Source organism: Aulonocara sp. 'chitande type north' Nkhata Bay, linkage group LG19, assembly GCF_057382095.1.
Source record: "Aulonocara sp. 'chitande type north' Nkhata Bay isolate Kocher_YH1m ecotype deep benthic linkage group LG19, A_spYH_male_GT1.1, whole genome shotgun sequence".
Taxonomy (NCBI): domain Eukaryota; kingdom Metazoa; phylum Chordata; class Actinopteri; order Cichliformes; family Cichlidae; genus Aulonocara; species Aulonocara sp. 'chitande type north' Nkhata Bay.
In genome coordinates, this window is record NC_141362.1 from 14,703,715 (window position 1) to 14,718,849 (window position 15,135).

The 15,135-nt window shown below is 38.4% G+C and overlaps 2 protein-coding genes across 4 annotated transcripts in view; one reads left to right on the forward strand and one right to left on the reverse strand.

Annotated features, from left to right (window-relative positions):
* The window catches only part of LOC147306706 (serine palmitoyltransferase 2-like), a 24,461-nt gene extending 18,993 nt beyond the window's left edge, over positions 1-5,468 (reverse strand). The window contains exons 1-3 of the mRNA XM_086273762.1: positions 5,064-5,468; positions 1,345-1,539; positions 205-359 (exon numbers count right to left, since the gene is read on the reverse strand). Of these exons, the coding sequence (XP_086129888.1) occupies positions 205-359; positions 1,345-1,539; positions 5,064-5,222 (509 nt within the window). The 5' untranslated portion in view covers positions 5,223-5,468. The remainder of the gene's footprint in view (positions 1-204; positions 360-1,344; positions 1,540-5,063) is intronic.
* Positions 2,237-14,913, forward strand: LOC147306707 (semaphorin-4E-like). 3 transcript variants are annotated; one of them, XM_086273759.1, is made up of 15 exons: positions 2,237-2,348; positions 8,136-8,235; positions 9,586-9,731; positions 9,902-9,964; positions 10,061-10,156; positions 11,095-11,194; positions 11,292-11,402; positions 11,540-11,688; positions 11,801-11,976; positions 12,932-13,082; positions 13,175-13,397; positions 13,495-13,613; positions 13,772-13,938; positions 14,017-14,066; positions 14,195-14,913. In XM_086273759.1, exons 2-15 carry the CDS (start codon positions 8,142-8,144, stop codon positions 14,635-14,637), a joined length of 2,088 nt encoding a protein of 695 aa, XP_086129885.1. In that variant the 5' UTR covers positions 2,237-2,348; positions 8,136-8,141; the 3' UTR covers positions 14,638-14,913. The 3 variants fall into 3 exon arrangements, with proteins under 3 accessions (XP_086129885.1, XP_086129886.1, XP_086129887.1); XM_086273760.1 differs by lacking the exon at positions 11,292-11,402; XM_086273761.1 differs by lacking the exon at positions 9,586-9,731 and having other exon boundaries at positions 2,305-2,348.
* Positions 14,914-15,135: the final 222 nt, after the last annotated feature.

Consider the following 15,135-nt stretch of genomic DNA (forward strand, 5'->3'; position numbering starts at 1 on the left):
TCAGGGGTAATGGAAAGGCCTGCCGGAGCTTTTAAAAAGCCGTGTCCAGTGAGAGACGTCTGGAACCTGGCCAACTTTGTGTGATGTTGGTAACATAGCAGTTATAAAGCATACTTCCCATTGCTATTGTGTGCCTGAAATCCTTAAGGTTAGCTTAATGATAACAATATTTGCGCTCTTGAATGAAAGCTACATTAATCTCACTCAAAAGTCCAGTTGTAGTCGTAGGTGGCTCGTTCCATCAGATCCATCTTGGCTCCCGGGACGCTGCATATAGGCCTGTTCCAGTTGTCTCTTATCCGCATATAGAGGTTTCTGGTGTAAAAGTTCTCGAAATCCTGGTAGAGCGGTACAAAATCCTACACATGGATGAAAAGGTAGATAATAAAGGAAAGTAAAAAGCAGCACAACATATAGGAATTTTCTCCTACATCACTGGTATTTCCTGTAACGATATCTAGATCTTCACAGTTTCAAGTTTCTTCAAAAGCTCACAAGGAAAGAATTTAATCTCATCCAGTTTAAGCATTACAACAACATTTAAAAGAACACACATGATCAAGGGAGCTGATATTCCTTGTTTCATGGAGGAAAACATCCGTCCGATATCGTCGGGCCCATTTAATGATTTCCCCACGAAAGGCTTCCTTTCCTTGACATAACTAAATTCTGAGAACAATGGGCTTTACTTTCACACATTACATAAGATGTTGGAAACAAAAGTGAGTGTCACTCACTAAAAATGTTCCACCTCTAACAAAAATGCAATCTTAAGCATGCACACTTTGGATTAAAGGCAACAAAGAATATTTCTATGTAAAGTTCCCCATAGCTGGACATAATTACAGCTGACAGGTTCATTTCAAACAACTGATGCTTGCTTTCTTTAAAAAACACCAAGCTTCAAGCAATGCTGATTAAAATGTTTGCAATATGACAACCTACATTGCAGATTCTAGTGATTGGGATGGATGCTTGCTTTGTAGTGTGCAAATATCACATTGGCTTACTTTGATTAATGAAACTACAAAAGGTTCCCCCCCCCTTTTTGTTATCACTACTGTTCCCGCACAAACACTGCAACAATTTGGTCACCAGGCAACATGTAATTAGAGCTCAGTCTCCCAGATAAGAACCATTCAACACCTGAAATGCGAGATGAATCCCTGCCAGAAGCAATCATAACGCTACAGCTACTGCGTTTAGGTAAAGGGCAGCCAAGTTTCTCAACTGCTGCCTTTATCTGGAATTTCTTAGCATGAGCCCTAACTTTGATTACCACCTTTTAGATCAATTGATTTTGTGTTCCTGCAAATTTACTGTTGCATTTGTTTTTCATCCTACCTTTTGCTCCTCTTTCTCTCTGGCGATGTGGCACCTTTCAATCTTCCAGTGACGAAGGAAGTCACGGAGGTAGCCAAAGATGGTCAGGATGCCGTAGCCCATGTATGTGAGCACTGCCACCATCATGGGGGTCTCTTCAAAGTACTCGATGAAGGGCCGGCTGTACAGCCTGCTGTTGTATGACGCTGCATAGACCTATGTAAATCAGAAAATGTACAGAAGCAAGTGGTTTAATTATTTTAATGAAAGACATGAAATAATATCTGCCATGCAAACTAGGAATCACAAAATAACTTAAAACAATCCAAACAATACAATCACAACAATTTTACAACACTAAATGAACTTCAAGACTCATGAAACATTATCATCTGCATTGCTGAACAGAGAAAAGTGGTAAAGAAGTACAAAAAAAATGCTGAAATTTTGGTTAAATTATTCCCTTTTTAAATAAAATATATACAAGTTTGGCATAATGATGATTGTGTTGCAAGTGGCAGCAATGTGACTTATCAATATGTAGTACTAGCATGTTTCACATCACGCTGTGTTACTATTTGTGTGTAATTGGAGCCAATGCAAAAAACAAACAAACAATAAAGTAGTTTATTGTCAGTAAATGTTACAGGACGTTTCTTAAGTCCAAGCTATAGAACAAGGCTCACACTGCAGCCCACAGTGCATCCACGGCTTCCATGGTTTACATTTGGTCATACAAGTTATGCAATGAAACGTGACAACTGATTCAAAACTTTGCTGAATAAAAATAACCAATTTAATCTGTTATAATAATCTTGTGGCAAAAGGCATCTTTCAATGTGTATGGGTGCTTAAGAAGCTGTGAAGAATTGTGTTTATACTTGAATCTGTCACATTCAAACAGCACATTTAAAAAATAACAACTTTAAATGTAAGTGGGAGCATGTGCTCAGAGTAGAGTCAAGCAGGAAAAAGAGCTTAAAACGCTTCAGTTTTCAAGAGGAGTTCATACAAGCAAAGCGCAGGTACCGTATACACTACACTTTGTAATTATAGTACAAAGAAAGGTCGCTTCACTTTTAACACTCCATAATATTGAATGCAGCCTTTTCTGTCACTCACGTAGCAGGTTGCTCTCATTGCATGTTTATAATGTGTTGAGATATCATCTCTTTTTGTTCACTGTGATGTGCTGTGATCTGAGCTTGAAGCCTCCGCCATGTGTTTCAAGGTCGTAAAATCAAAAAAAACTCTGAGCAGCTCTGACAGCAGTGAGTCCCTATTTCAGTTTGATTGGTTATTTCTGCAATAAGCCCTGCTTCTCTAAGCTACCATGGTGGAAGAGCTTCTCACAGATAAGATATCAGTCTGCATTAATATGGAGAATTACCACTGAATTATTTCAGAGTTAGGTTTGCCTGTCATATTGGCTCATCTTTCCCTGCCATGTCACTGTAATTTTACCTTTGAAAGTCTTTAACTCAGCTCTGCACAGTGTTGTTCATTGTGAATGGTGTTTGTATAGATGCTGGTAAACAGACTTATATTTTTGACAGTTAGTATACGAGACCAGCGTTGCTAGCTTGCAGGGTGTCTACCTGATGATACTCTGAAAGCCAAAGTGCCAGTAAAAAACAAAGTGAAAAGAAATGAGGAAATCAAACTGCAACAATATGTTTGACAAATCTGCTGATCTAGCTGAAATTAACCTGGGAGTGCTCTGATAATTGAAACATATTTTGAGTAGAGATGTACCGATTTATCCACCTTCTTGACTGAAATTAGCTCGCTAGTATCTTAATAATGGCAGTGGCTGATATTTTGTGCTGTGTAACATCAAAGAGCTGAAAATTAAAACAAACAAAAAAAAAATACACAAACTTGATTTGCTGCTCTTCAAATATAGTCGTCTTTGTCATATCTGGTGCTAAACTACATTTTATTCAATTTCTTCACCATTTTCCAATTTATATGAAACCTTTGAGTGGAAAAATATCCTTTGATTACTTAAAAATAAAAAAAGTCAGTAGCTGAAGCCATACTACGCAGGATTATGTTACAGTGATACCCAACCGCTGCTACCTGTATTTATGCAAACCTAGCCTAAAAAGAGATTCACAACATTTCCTAACTAAGACTTTAAAAGGAATAAACTTCCATGTCATTGTGCATACAATATACTTCGCCTCTTCCTTTGTCTTATTTACGAAAAAGTGGTTTAACTTTTGTTTTTATTGGCTGACATTTAGATGGTTCACTTAGAGGTACTTATTTAAAGCCAGACTGTATGAAAAAGGAAGATAAGACCAAACTATTACGTTCTGGTTCAGCTCTGTACTCGGGGAAGTAAACAGGGAGAGCGATGATTTGACTGCCAAATAAGGGAGGAGAAGGTTGTGTTGATAAACTTGAACAGATAGAATTCACTTTCTAATGTTTTTTCTTCTACATCTTGATAAGTAATTGGATAGACAATGAAACCTAATGGGCACTGTGCAGTTCACTTCACTATCGCGCTCATGGCTATTAGGGCATTGCATGTGACCGGTCATGCCTTTCCCTCAAATTCCTTACAGAATAGCAATGCTGACATCTGCATGAACCCTAATCAGCTGAGGTTTAGTCAGCAGGCACTCAGTTTCTTAGCCTGAAAAGCAAGTGTGGCAGAAACCCTCTGTGCAATTTGTACCAAATTCTTTAGTGACTAGAATAATCAGATAATAAACAGCAACGTGCTTCACGTTATTTTACTTAAGAACCACACGCTGGAGAAAACTGGGATTACTTTCCTCTCAAGAAATATTAATCTGACTCAAACAACAGGGGAAAAAATTCTCTGTATTTTCAATGCCAGTGTGTGTAGCAGCACCTAATCAGTCAGAGGAGGCCCATTAATTGGGCCAGCTACAGAAGATGCACCCAAGGGTGGAAATTTCATTAGCCTATTTGGGAAGAGCTGTTTTGCAGCATGCACTCAAGTCTCAGCGGACAGCTTGAAGTGAACAGGTGCACTGGTTCAGTGTCTCCCTAATCACTAACTCATCACAGTTTCAGTGTGGATTGCAAATGGAAGCCAACCGCCTCATGAAAGAGAAATGTTTCCAGACTTTTACTGCCAAACAAGTGAGAGAAAAGTACAGCCAAGATGAACAGAGCCAAAGAACGAGATTTAAAACTAAAACAGAAAGAAAAAGCTGACATATTGCACGAAATAAACACAACAATCTCCCTAAAGAACAATCAACTGAGTGGATGAGTTTTAGATTTGTTTCAAAATTGTCTGGAGTTATTCCATTCCCAGTTTGAGCCTCTGATCAAAGTCACAAACCTGGACTCCTCTTAAAATGGGTTGGAGAGCATCAAGGAGCCATTCAAAGTTTAGACTTTGATTTAAAAAATAAAAATATTATAATGGGGAATTAAAACGCTGCTGTAAGTCATTGAGAAAAAACGAGGTATCTAACCTGACAAATAAGCTGAAACTTTTTAAAGTGGACTTTTAAAAAAAATGGAGCTCGGCGTTTACTTTGTACAGGAGCCGGGAAACATCAGAACTCGATGACAGCATGCTGTGAGACTGCTGTCAGCAGCAGGACTCGGTCAGCTGTCCTACCCGAACACCACAGGACTTTATCATAATAACGGGAATTTAACAGCATCCTTCGGTGTCACGAGTCCACAGAGTGGATGCTTTCCCCGGCTTCACCAACCCATCCGACCCGTCCCATCCCGGGCCTCACCTCCTCCTCGGCGGTGTGGCAGCGGTTCTTGGGCGGCCGCTCATGGCAGGGGCGGGGGTAGAGGCTCTTTGCCAAACCGTTTCTCTCCGGCTTCAGCCCGTTCTTCACCCGCCGACACACTTCGTCGTCGGCTGCTTTGGTCTCGGGGCTTTCGGTCATTGCTGGGCAGGAATGGTGGAGCTGCCACAGTAACTTGCATGTAGGAACACGGAGCCTGCCCGCGGTGCAAAGCGGTGACAGTATCCGAGCAGTGAACGTTTACAAGCACACGCACTACAAACTCCCTGACACGCTCACATCCACGAACAGCAATCACACGCACAGCCCACTCCCTGTGTAACCTGAAAATCTAGATACTCAATACCGGAAAACAACGCCCCGTAAACCAACGTAAACCGAAGCCTGTCCTGGTGGGGGCGGGGCCATAATGTCTACAGAGAGGCGTGGCTTAAATTATGTACATTTGATTACAACTCATTACAGATGTTTTTGATGTCATTTAAAATAAATAAATAAATAAATAAATAAAATATTACAAATTAGTCATAAGTACATGAGGTTCAGGAGGATTAACAGAAATTATATACAATTAAAAACTAAACTTAAAGTGTTAATATTTATAATATTTCACAATAAATTTGAAATGATTAGCATGAGGGGGTAAAATCGCCATAGTTTCATCACGTTTCGTCAGTACTTCCAAACAGTACTTCCAAACAGGGAAAGAAAAACTGAAAACTTCAAAGCAGCTTTAAAACACTAACAGCAGTTAAGAAGCTAATCAAGGGTGATTTTAACCCCCTAACCCTACCCTTAAAACTATTCTCAAAATTCTAATATAAAGTCCACACATGTGAAGGCACCTTATTTTCTGGAAATAGTACTGCACTTTGAATATAAACATTATGTAGATAATAGGTATTGATTTGCAAATAACTGTAAATGAATAACTTGAGGTTATGATATAATGATATACTACTATTCTATAGTGTTATCTTATCGTATGTGTTATCTTTAAAGATATAGATATATACTTTCCAGGTCAACTTGACAGAAAAGCAAGGTGAAATGTAAATATTAACTCAAAGGTCAAATGTGAGATGATATTTAAAGGCCGTAGAATTGTGAGCATAGTCTCGAAGATAAAAAAGACATTTTATGAAAGCTTCACTAGAATCCCCACAAATTATTCCCTGTATACCTATATGCAAGAAACATAGTTTTAAATAGTTGTATATATATATATATATATATATGTTTAATATCAATTTGACATTGAAATCAATCTATTGACTTTGAAGGAGAGGTCAGAGGTCAAATGTGACCTAATATTTTAAACCTTTATACGGTGCACTTGTAAAAATCACAGTTTATAGTTATAAGACATTTTTTTGGGATCAATTTTCTTCCAATAAATCATAGATTTGACCTTAAAGACCCTGGTGGATGTAAGCCAGATTTCAGTGGTTTGTTAACATGACTCTACTTTACACTCCTACCAAGTTTTATCAGAATTCATTCAAAACCTCTCCCGCTGTTGTATTTACATACAGAATGACATGCCTGCACCCATGCACGTACGCAAATGCTATCAGAAAAATACATCCCCCCCTTAGTGGAGGTACTTATTATGGCGTCACAAGTGCAAGATGGTTTGATATCAAATGGCACCACATTCTTTAAACAATAAAAAACTCTGTGTTTGACGGAAAAAAGAACAAAACACTAGACTTTAATTTGAATCTTGGCCGTGTTTATCCTTCCTTCACGTGTCACATCTGTCTGTAGTCCATCACACACAGTGACAAACAGAAAAAGCTGAAAACACTTCCCAGTCGTCTGAGTTCAGGTTGAACAGCATATCTTCAGGCACGTATTCTGTTTGTTGGCACAGGAGCAAAAATTCCCATTAAGTAAGCTGCTTATTATTCCACTGCAGCCCCAGATTTAATAAACACAATTACAAATCGCAAAGAAATCTTTAATGAGCTTGATAAATGATATGGAGCAATCTTCTTATGTGTCGTATCAGATTTTTAACTAATTATGGAACTGTGGCTTGTCATATGTGTGCAAATAGAAACACGAACATGCTCACAAGTCTTAAAAAAATCATCCACTTAATATGAGATAAAAGGTGGTGCAAGTTCTCTCAGATTTCTTTGTGGATTCATGTCTTTGCACTGCCCTGTTAAAGGCTTTCAGAACACATTCTACAAGATCACGAGTTAAGCATCAAACCAGCTTTCTGACTCACTGTCCTTGTGACTGCGATCATTTCTGCTGAAAATACAGTCTAGCTACCCCCTCTTGTGGCGCAAGGTTGGAATGGCAACAAGTGAAAATTGCTGTGTAAAAATAAAGACTGAAGACCTGAGACTGATGGCCTCAGGAACACATAGTAAAGGGTCAGGAAAACAAATGTCAATGAAAATGTTGATAGAGTTTGGGTGCTGCTAATTGAAGAGCCAGACAATATAATGATATTAATGATATTATTAATAATAATAATAATAATTTGATATCTTTCATTTACTTTGAAATGTGCCCAGTCTCTAATTATAAGTGTTCGGACCGTGCATTGCACCTGAGTGATGGTTACAAGGAAACAACACATGGCTTTAATTAAATGCTGATTATTGCCACTAATGACCTAATGTTCTCTGTCAGTCATTTGTCTCTCCCCAATGATTTCATTTGGACAAACATGGTGCCAAGGCCCTGACATGGTATACCATTTAGACTATCACTCTGCATTGCACTATTGATGTCAGTAACTGCATGTACCTGCAAAAAATAATCAAAATAAGTTCCAAATACGTGATTACAATGATTCCTCTATGGTAGTGGAGCATTTGTGATTCCTCTGGTTCGGCTGCCACACACCAGCAACTGCAGTGAGCCTGTGATGGCTATGTATTACAACAGAAACTGTGATTTCCTCACTATTTTCTTCTCCGAAATGAGCTCCCGTGCCAGTGGGAAATAAGCAGCATGCATTACACTGAACGTTTGACCTAATCTGTGTCATTTCAACTTGATGGCCATTTTGCTATTCTCCCTGTCTGATAGGTTACGATGACGCATCCTATCACATTCTTTTACTGCTTCCTTGTCATGAGTGAAGGGCTTGCATCAAGCAACACACCCCGCAGGAGCGTTCCCTTCCAAGGTAAGACATCTTATTTACATGATAGTTTGAAAGAGAGCCTAACAGCAGTACACAGTGACTAATGAAGAGCAAATTATTTTATATACTATGCAGTGTGATATATATATATATATATATATATAACACTAAAGGAGCTCTGCTGGAGAGATGGAAAATATTAACAGAAGATGTTGGTGTTTTAAAGTTGGTGTCAGAGATCACTGCCTAACATTTCAGTCCAGGTCTAGATTTGGTGATCGGATAGGTAGGTATGAAAAATGTGTTATTCCCATTCCTGATTTCCTTTTATTGTATGTTTGTCACACAGATTTAAATACATTTAAAAATTAATTTAAAAATGTAAATATTAGACAAATATAACATAACATAGCATATATTAGACAAATATATTCTACTCCAGATGTTATTGGAGACACACCTTTTAAAAGTTCAACTTTTGTCTGGTCAGTCCACAGAGTATTTTTCCAAGTCTTGGGGATCATCAAGATGTTTTCTTGCAAAACTGAGATGAGCCTTTACCCGTATGTTCCTTTTGCTTAGCAGTGGTTTTTGTCTTGACTGACTTTAACTGAGGCAAGTGGGACCTGCAGTTCCTTGGATGTTGTTATAAACACCTTCATTAAAAAACTTGCTTGTGTTATCTTTGTCTAATATTTACATTTGTTTGATGATCTAAAACATTTAAGTGTGACAAACATACAAAATAACAGGAAATCAGGAAGGGGGCGAACACTTTTTCTGCAGCACTTTATAATCTGAAGCGCTGTCTCTATAGACTGGCTGTCATCTTGCTAGACACCAGTTCTATCACGATTGTAATATTTCATCACATGATGAAAGGTTATCACAGAATAATCCTCTATTGTTATGCAGTGACCTTTTATTTTTGGTAACAGTGCACCCACATCATGCCAGAGCATATCAGAGCCACTGGATCCCCTCACTTTAGGTGTCAAGGGTTCTTGTTTCTCCTTCAAATCCATTGCATACACCATCATGCTTTAACAGTCATGCTAATTGGTTTCTGGAGCAATGTCACTATTATTATTATTATTATTATTATTATTATTATAATAACCATTATTATGCAGCTAAAATTCAGCTTTTTGACCTAACCTAGGCAAATATTTGTAGGGTCACCTTCGACAAAGCATTGATATACATATATATTACAATATATATGATTAAGAATATTCTAAATCAAAGCACACAGTTATAATAAAACAGGCATTTATGCATTTTTGTTGAAAACTTGATAGACTACGCAACATAACACATCAAAGCGGACATTATTAAAATGCATGGGTTTGAATGATAACCTCAAGCTCCTTGTCCACCTGTCTGCCCTAGACATAAACTTGAAACAGTTCAAAGAGTCTGGCTTTGACAGTTTGAGCTCTTTGATGGTAAGAGAAGACATTGGTCAGCTTGTCCTTGGTGCCAGAGGGAAAGTGCTCACCCTTAGCTTGGATGACATCACCAAACAGACCAGCGAGGTATGACCTTTGTTTGTCTGAGTAGACCGCTGTGCTCTACTTCAGAATGGCGACCCCTTTTTAATGTGAAAGAATTAATCTGCAGGTTTCAAAATACTCAAATAGAGAACCATAAGAAGCTTGTCAAACATAAAAGAGTCTTGGTCATTATCAGTAGTTTTTTCTTCCAGAATAAATGGGCTGTGAGCTCTGCAGATAAAGACCTCTGTCAGATGAAGGGCAAGAGTGCTGAGGTATAGTAAAAAGTTAGCAAATATTAGGTTTTCACTCCCAAACACAACTTACAGTTTGGGACTTTATTCTTTTATTTTTGTATGGTCTTCCAACAGGAATGTGATAACTTTATCAGGACCCTGCACACAATGGGGGACAGTAAAATGCTTGTGTGTGGGACAAACGCTTTCAACCCTGTGTGTGACTATATGGTAAGTATCTTTGTAAAAGCAAACTTAGAATACACAGGACCAAACGTAAAGACATGGATATGCCACTAAATCAGGAAAATAAAATATCCGAAATGGGAAAAGAGATGATGAATATATTTCCAAAGACAAGCATCGGCTTGTGTTTCAATTTGCAGCTGGAGCAACAGAGCAAAAATATATAAAATTAACAATTTAGTGGAAATAATGCATAATATTCAAACAGACACCGTTTTATATAGTGTGGGATTTATTTTATTACTTTACATATTCAACAGTAAAATATTAAACTTCAGGGACTGACCTGTCATCTATGGTTGCTAAATAGCTTTATAGATAATCTTAGCCTAACTGTTTGTACCATCATTGTAAATTCATATTGTTTGCAGCATTATATTTATTGATTTATTTATTAAGGAAATATAAAATGAAGTGCTAGTTGGTGATCTTTAGATGAAATCGGAGGCTATTAAAAAAGGTTTGGCAGAACAAGGTTATTTAACCTTATTACAGTTCATAATTAGGTATTTTAGTAATAGAGAGTCAGAGATATTGTTTCGATTTTTTTATTTACCCTTTGGCATGAAAATGAATAAGGCATGCTAGTTCACTTGGCATGAAATTAATTACTTTTGTTACTTACAATCACACACAGAGAAAGTGCAGGACACATGAGGAAACCAGCAGGACAAATACTATACACACGGGAGACTAGAACAAATGTGTGCACCTGAACAACAACACAAAAACTCAGCTTGAAAAAATAAAAATGAAAACAAGAAACAAAAGTCAAAAATATGACAAGAAAATGCAATACTACACCAAACCCTGCCATTACTGTAACAGCTTATAGTACTTTGTAAAGTTTAGCATGTAGTGAAAACACTGTCCACACTGATTAATAACGTGAGACCCTTAAACATGATTTAATCTTTTAACAGACTTTAACAAACGGAACTCTCTCCTTGGAAAGAAAAACACAAACAGGTCGGGGGAAAATTCCTTTTGACCCCTACCAACGCTTTGCGACCTTTATGGATGGTGAGTAGCTGTATGTATTCTTCTTCCTTTGATGAATAATAGTCTGGCATAAGATGAGATTCCAGAAAGCTAAAGCTTTTTCCTCTCCACTCAAAAGGTGATACTTTGTACTCTGCTGCTTCGACAAACTTTCTGGGTACAGAATCGGTGTTCCAGAGATTCGGACTAAACCCTGTCAAGACTGAATTAAAACGCTCCTGGTTAAATGGTAATTTCATCTTTCTGGACATGTAACCCAATTATGTACCTCATTATAAGGTGTCAGATACCTGAGACAGACCTTAATAGCTCCACCTTGTAAAACTCTTAACTATTTGATCTCATATTGTAAATGGTTTGACCCAGATCCCACCATGATTTCCATAAGCCTCATTGAAGCAAGCAAAAATAGCAGCAAGGGTGAAGATGGCAACGTGTTTCTGTTCTTCTATGAAAATGCTGTGGAGGAACTTCACGGCAGCATCCCAGTGTCCAGGATTGCTCGTGTGTGTAAGGTAGCTACTGTAAACTCATCTGATAAAGAAAATATCAAGGCCATGTTCGTGTGCAATAAATGTCTTTGTAACGTGGCACAAATGTTACAATTGTTTATGGGTTTGGTTTTAGAGCGACTTGGGGGGCAAAAGGACACTACAGCAAAAGTGGACTTCTTTCCTGAAAGCCAGACTGAACTGTCCATTTGGAGATGTTGGCTCACCATCTTTGGTCCAGGATGTTTTTCTCCTCTCAGACGAGAATGACTGGAGGAACAGCGTCTTCTACGCCACATTCATCTCCAACTCGTAAGCTGTGTTAATTTGTATTATAGCATCATTATTTTGCATGTACAGTACTGATAAAACCAAAGCAACAGTATACTGTAATGACTTCATGAGTTCAATGTTCCAGTGTAGTTTGATTAAATGATTTTTGCGACTGGGTGATGGATGTCCAGATAAATATATAAAAGGTGCCATTTTTAGGTCAAAGTGAATTAATTTAATCAAAATCTTGCACGACAGCTCAGGTCATCTCATCATAGCTTGCAGCAATTGTTCACTGCTAGAAATATGGTGGTGCACCATGTTTCTCTTAGAACTTTCTGTAGTTTGTCACAAAGCCACCTAGTAAATAATCTCAGGATTAAATCACAAGGCAGAGTAAAAGTGAACAAACACAAGAGACAATAAACAACAACAGATACCACAAGCTGGCTGATAATGATCTCAGAGGTCTAGTATCTCAAAACTAGCTATCAGAAAAGGAAACAAGTCCAGTGGGTGAAGATGTATCTCCATTCACAGCGGATCATAGAAAACCCCTACTTACTGATGAATCAGGGTTAGAGATTTAAGAAAAGGGTGCATGTAAAGAGATGAAGAAGAGAGAGAGTGACACCACAGTGGAACTACTGAAGAGGGATAATTGGCCCAACCACACCTAACAGCTTCAAAGAACATTTCTGTAGCACTAAATTAAGGCGGCCAAGCATTCCTGACATTACAAGAGTCTGTTTGGAACATTTTCCAAGTCTGCAGGGAAAATGTGGTTAATATGGGCTAAAACAGCTGCTGTCATTACATGACAAAATGAGACATACCAAAATAAATTTAATTCAGCTTTTTCAAGTGAAATATTAGAATTATTTTCTGAGATAAAACATTTTGTGTTAAGTTGCAAACAAATACCAAGTACAGGTATAAGCAGTGTATCAGCAGTCATATATATGCTGTAGGGATTTTTTTGTATCTGTTGCAGGGAGCCCTCCTGTGATTGCAGTCACTCTGCTGTCTGTGCATACAAGCTGTCAGACATCAGCCAGGTGTTTAGTGGGAGGTTTCTGACTGAGTTGGATACTGGGAACTGGGATATATACACAGGAGAGGAGCCATCCCCCTACCCTGGTTCAGTGAGCATTAAGCCAAACTTTATATATTAACTGACTTTTTCCTTTTAAATAAAAAACAACATAATCTGACTTGCTTTCTGTCATATACTCAGTGCATTGATGATGAAATGCGTGCCAGCGGCCTGACGAGCTCTTTGAACCTCTCAGACACAACGCTGTTGTTTGTAAAGAACCACCCTCTGATGGAGGGTGTGGTTTCACCAATGACTGGCAAGCCTCTGCTTTTCAAGCCAATGACGCATTTTTCGAACATTGTAGTGGACCAAGTCACGTCACTGGATGGACAACAGCACCTGATTATGTTCGTCGGCACAGGTGCACATTCATCCATGCCAGTAACAAAATCACACAAGACAGATGAATCACACTGACAGATGAAGCTCCATGATGGATTCATTTCTCTTTCCCACAGATACTGGTTGGCTGCAGAAGGCGGTGAAGTTTGAAGGTGAGGACGGGCGTATCATTGAGGAGCTGCAGCTGTTTAAAGAGCCTCAGCCTGTGGATTTCCTGCAGCTTTCCTCCAAGACTGTAAGGTTCACTAATTTTGTCCAAATGCAAAACTAAGCTGGGAAATCTTTAACTTGAGTTTAATGGCTGTCTTACTCAGCTCTGAGCAGTAGTAATTTAAATATGCTTGTAAAGAGATGGCTGTAAACTCGTTTTGTTTGTTTGTTTTTTCCCTGTAGGGCCATCTGTACAGTGGCACCAGTAATGCAGTTGTTCAGATTAATCTTAGAGACTGTAGCCGCTACACATCATGTGATGACTGCCTTCTTGCCAGAGATCCATACTGTGGCTGGGACCAGATCAGAAGCCAGTGTGCATCGGTTTTTGGTGCATCAAACTCATCAATGTAAGCCAAATTACTGACCATGCTAAAGAGCGAGAGTGCTAAGCTTTGGACTAAATGAAGGTTTTTCCCTCCTTCTAGGATTCAGAGTCTCAGTAATGGAGACATCACGATGTGCCCACCCTCTGAGTGTAAGTGCAGCATTCATTCTCTTGCAGTGCAAGCAAGTGCAGGCTGACAAAAACAGATCACTAATTTTTACCATTTACAACAACATGGAGATATAAAGAGCTTTTGTTTTGTTTGATCTGTCCCTCAGCAAAAAAGAAACCTGTCACTGTCTACTTCAACGTCAACATATCTCAGCTCCTCCCATGTTCCCCTGACACCAACCTACCAATCATCTGGTACTTTTCTCACAACGTCCTTCATTTTGGTCCACAATTCACTGTATTGAGTCTGGGTCTCATCATCAGACCTTCCTATTCTGATGCTGGACTGTACAGATGTGAGACAGTAGAAGCAGTGAAGGGCAGAGTCCACAGAAAAACCATTGCTCAGTACCTTGTTAAGGTTCACGACACTGATGCCATTATGACGAACCTGAGGGCTGCTGTTTGCATAATGGCTGCTGTTGTTTCCTTGGTCTCATTTTCCAAAGCTGTGTTTATGGTGATTGGATACCTAAAGTCAAAAAAAGGAAACATTCGACGTGGCAACAAGAACTGCAATAACCATCAAATGAGGCCTTGTAATTATTAGGAACCAAGCACGTTAAAGATGCATGGAGGAAGGCCCGCTTCAAAGTGGGAAGGATGCTAGCACAAAAGGACACCGGCAATAGCATCAGTGTTTGTGAGATCTCAGACTGGTGCTCTTCTTCTACTCCTCTACCTTTGTTACATTTAATGCAAAAAAAGGAAATAAAAAACAGACCATATGAAAACAGTCATGGAATTCCAAACTCAGCATCATTACACCCACTGAAATTGTTACCTCTTCCAAAATACAGTGATTCAATAAAATGATTGGACATTATATTTTATTGTCATATTTGTGAGCCAAACAGTGCCAGTGTCGACCTATGGATTTTGGAGTTTGTGTATTTTATCTATTAGGCACAATGTTATGTAATTTATCTTGACTTTTATCTGTTTTTTTTTTATTTCACAGCTTTTGCTACATTTATACTAAACCAAAGTAATTAAATAATAGAAAAACAATTAAATTACAGAAAAACTCTTGTTTTTGCTTTTTTCC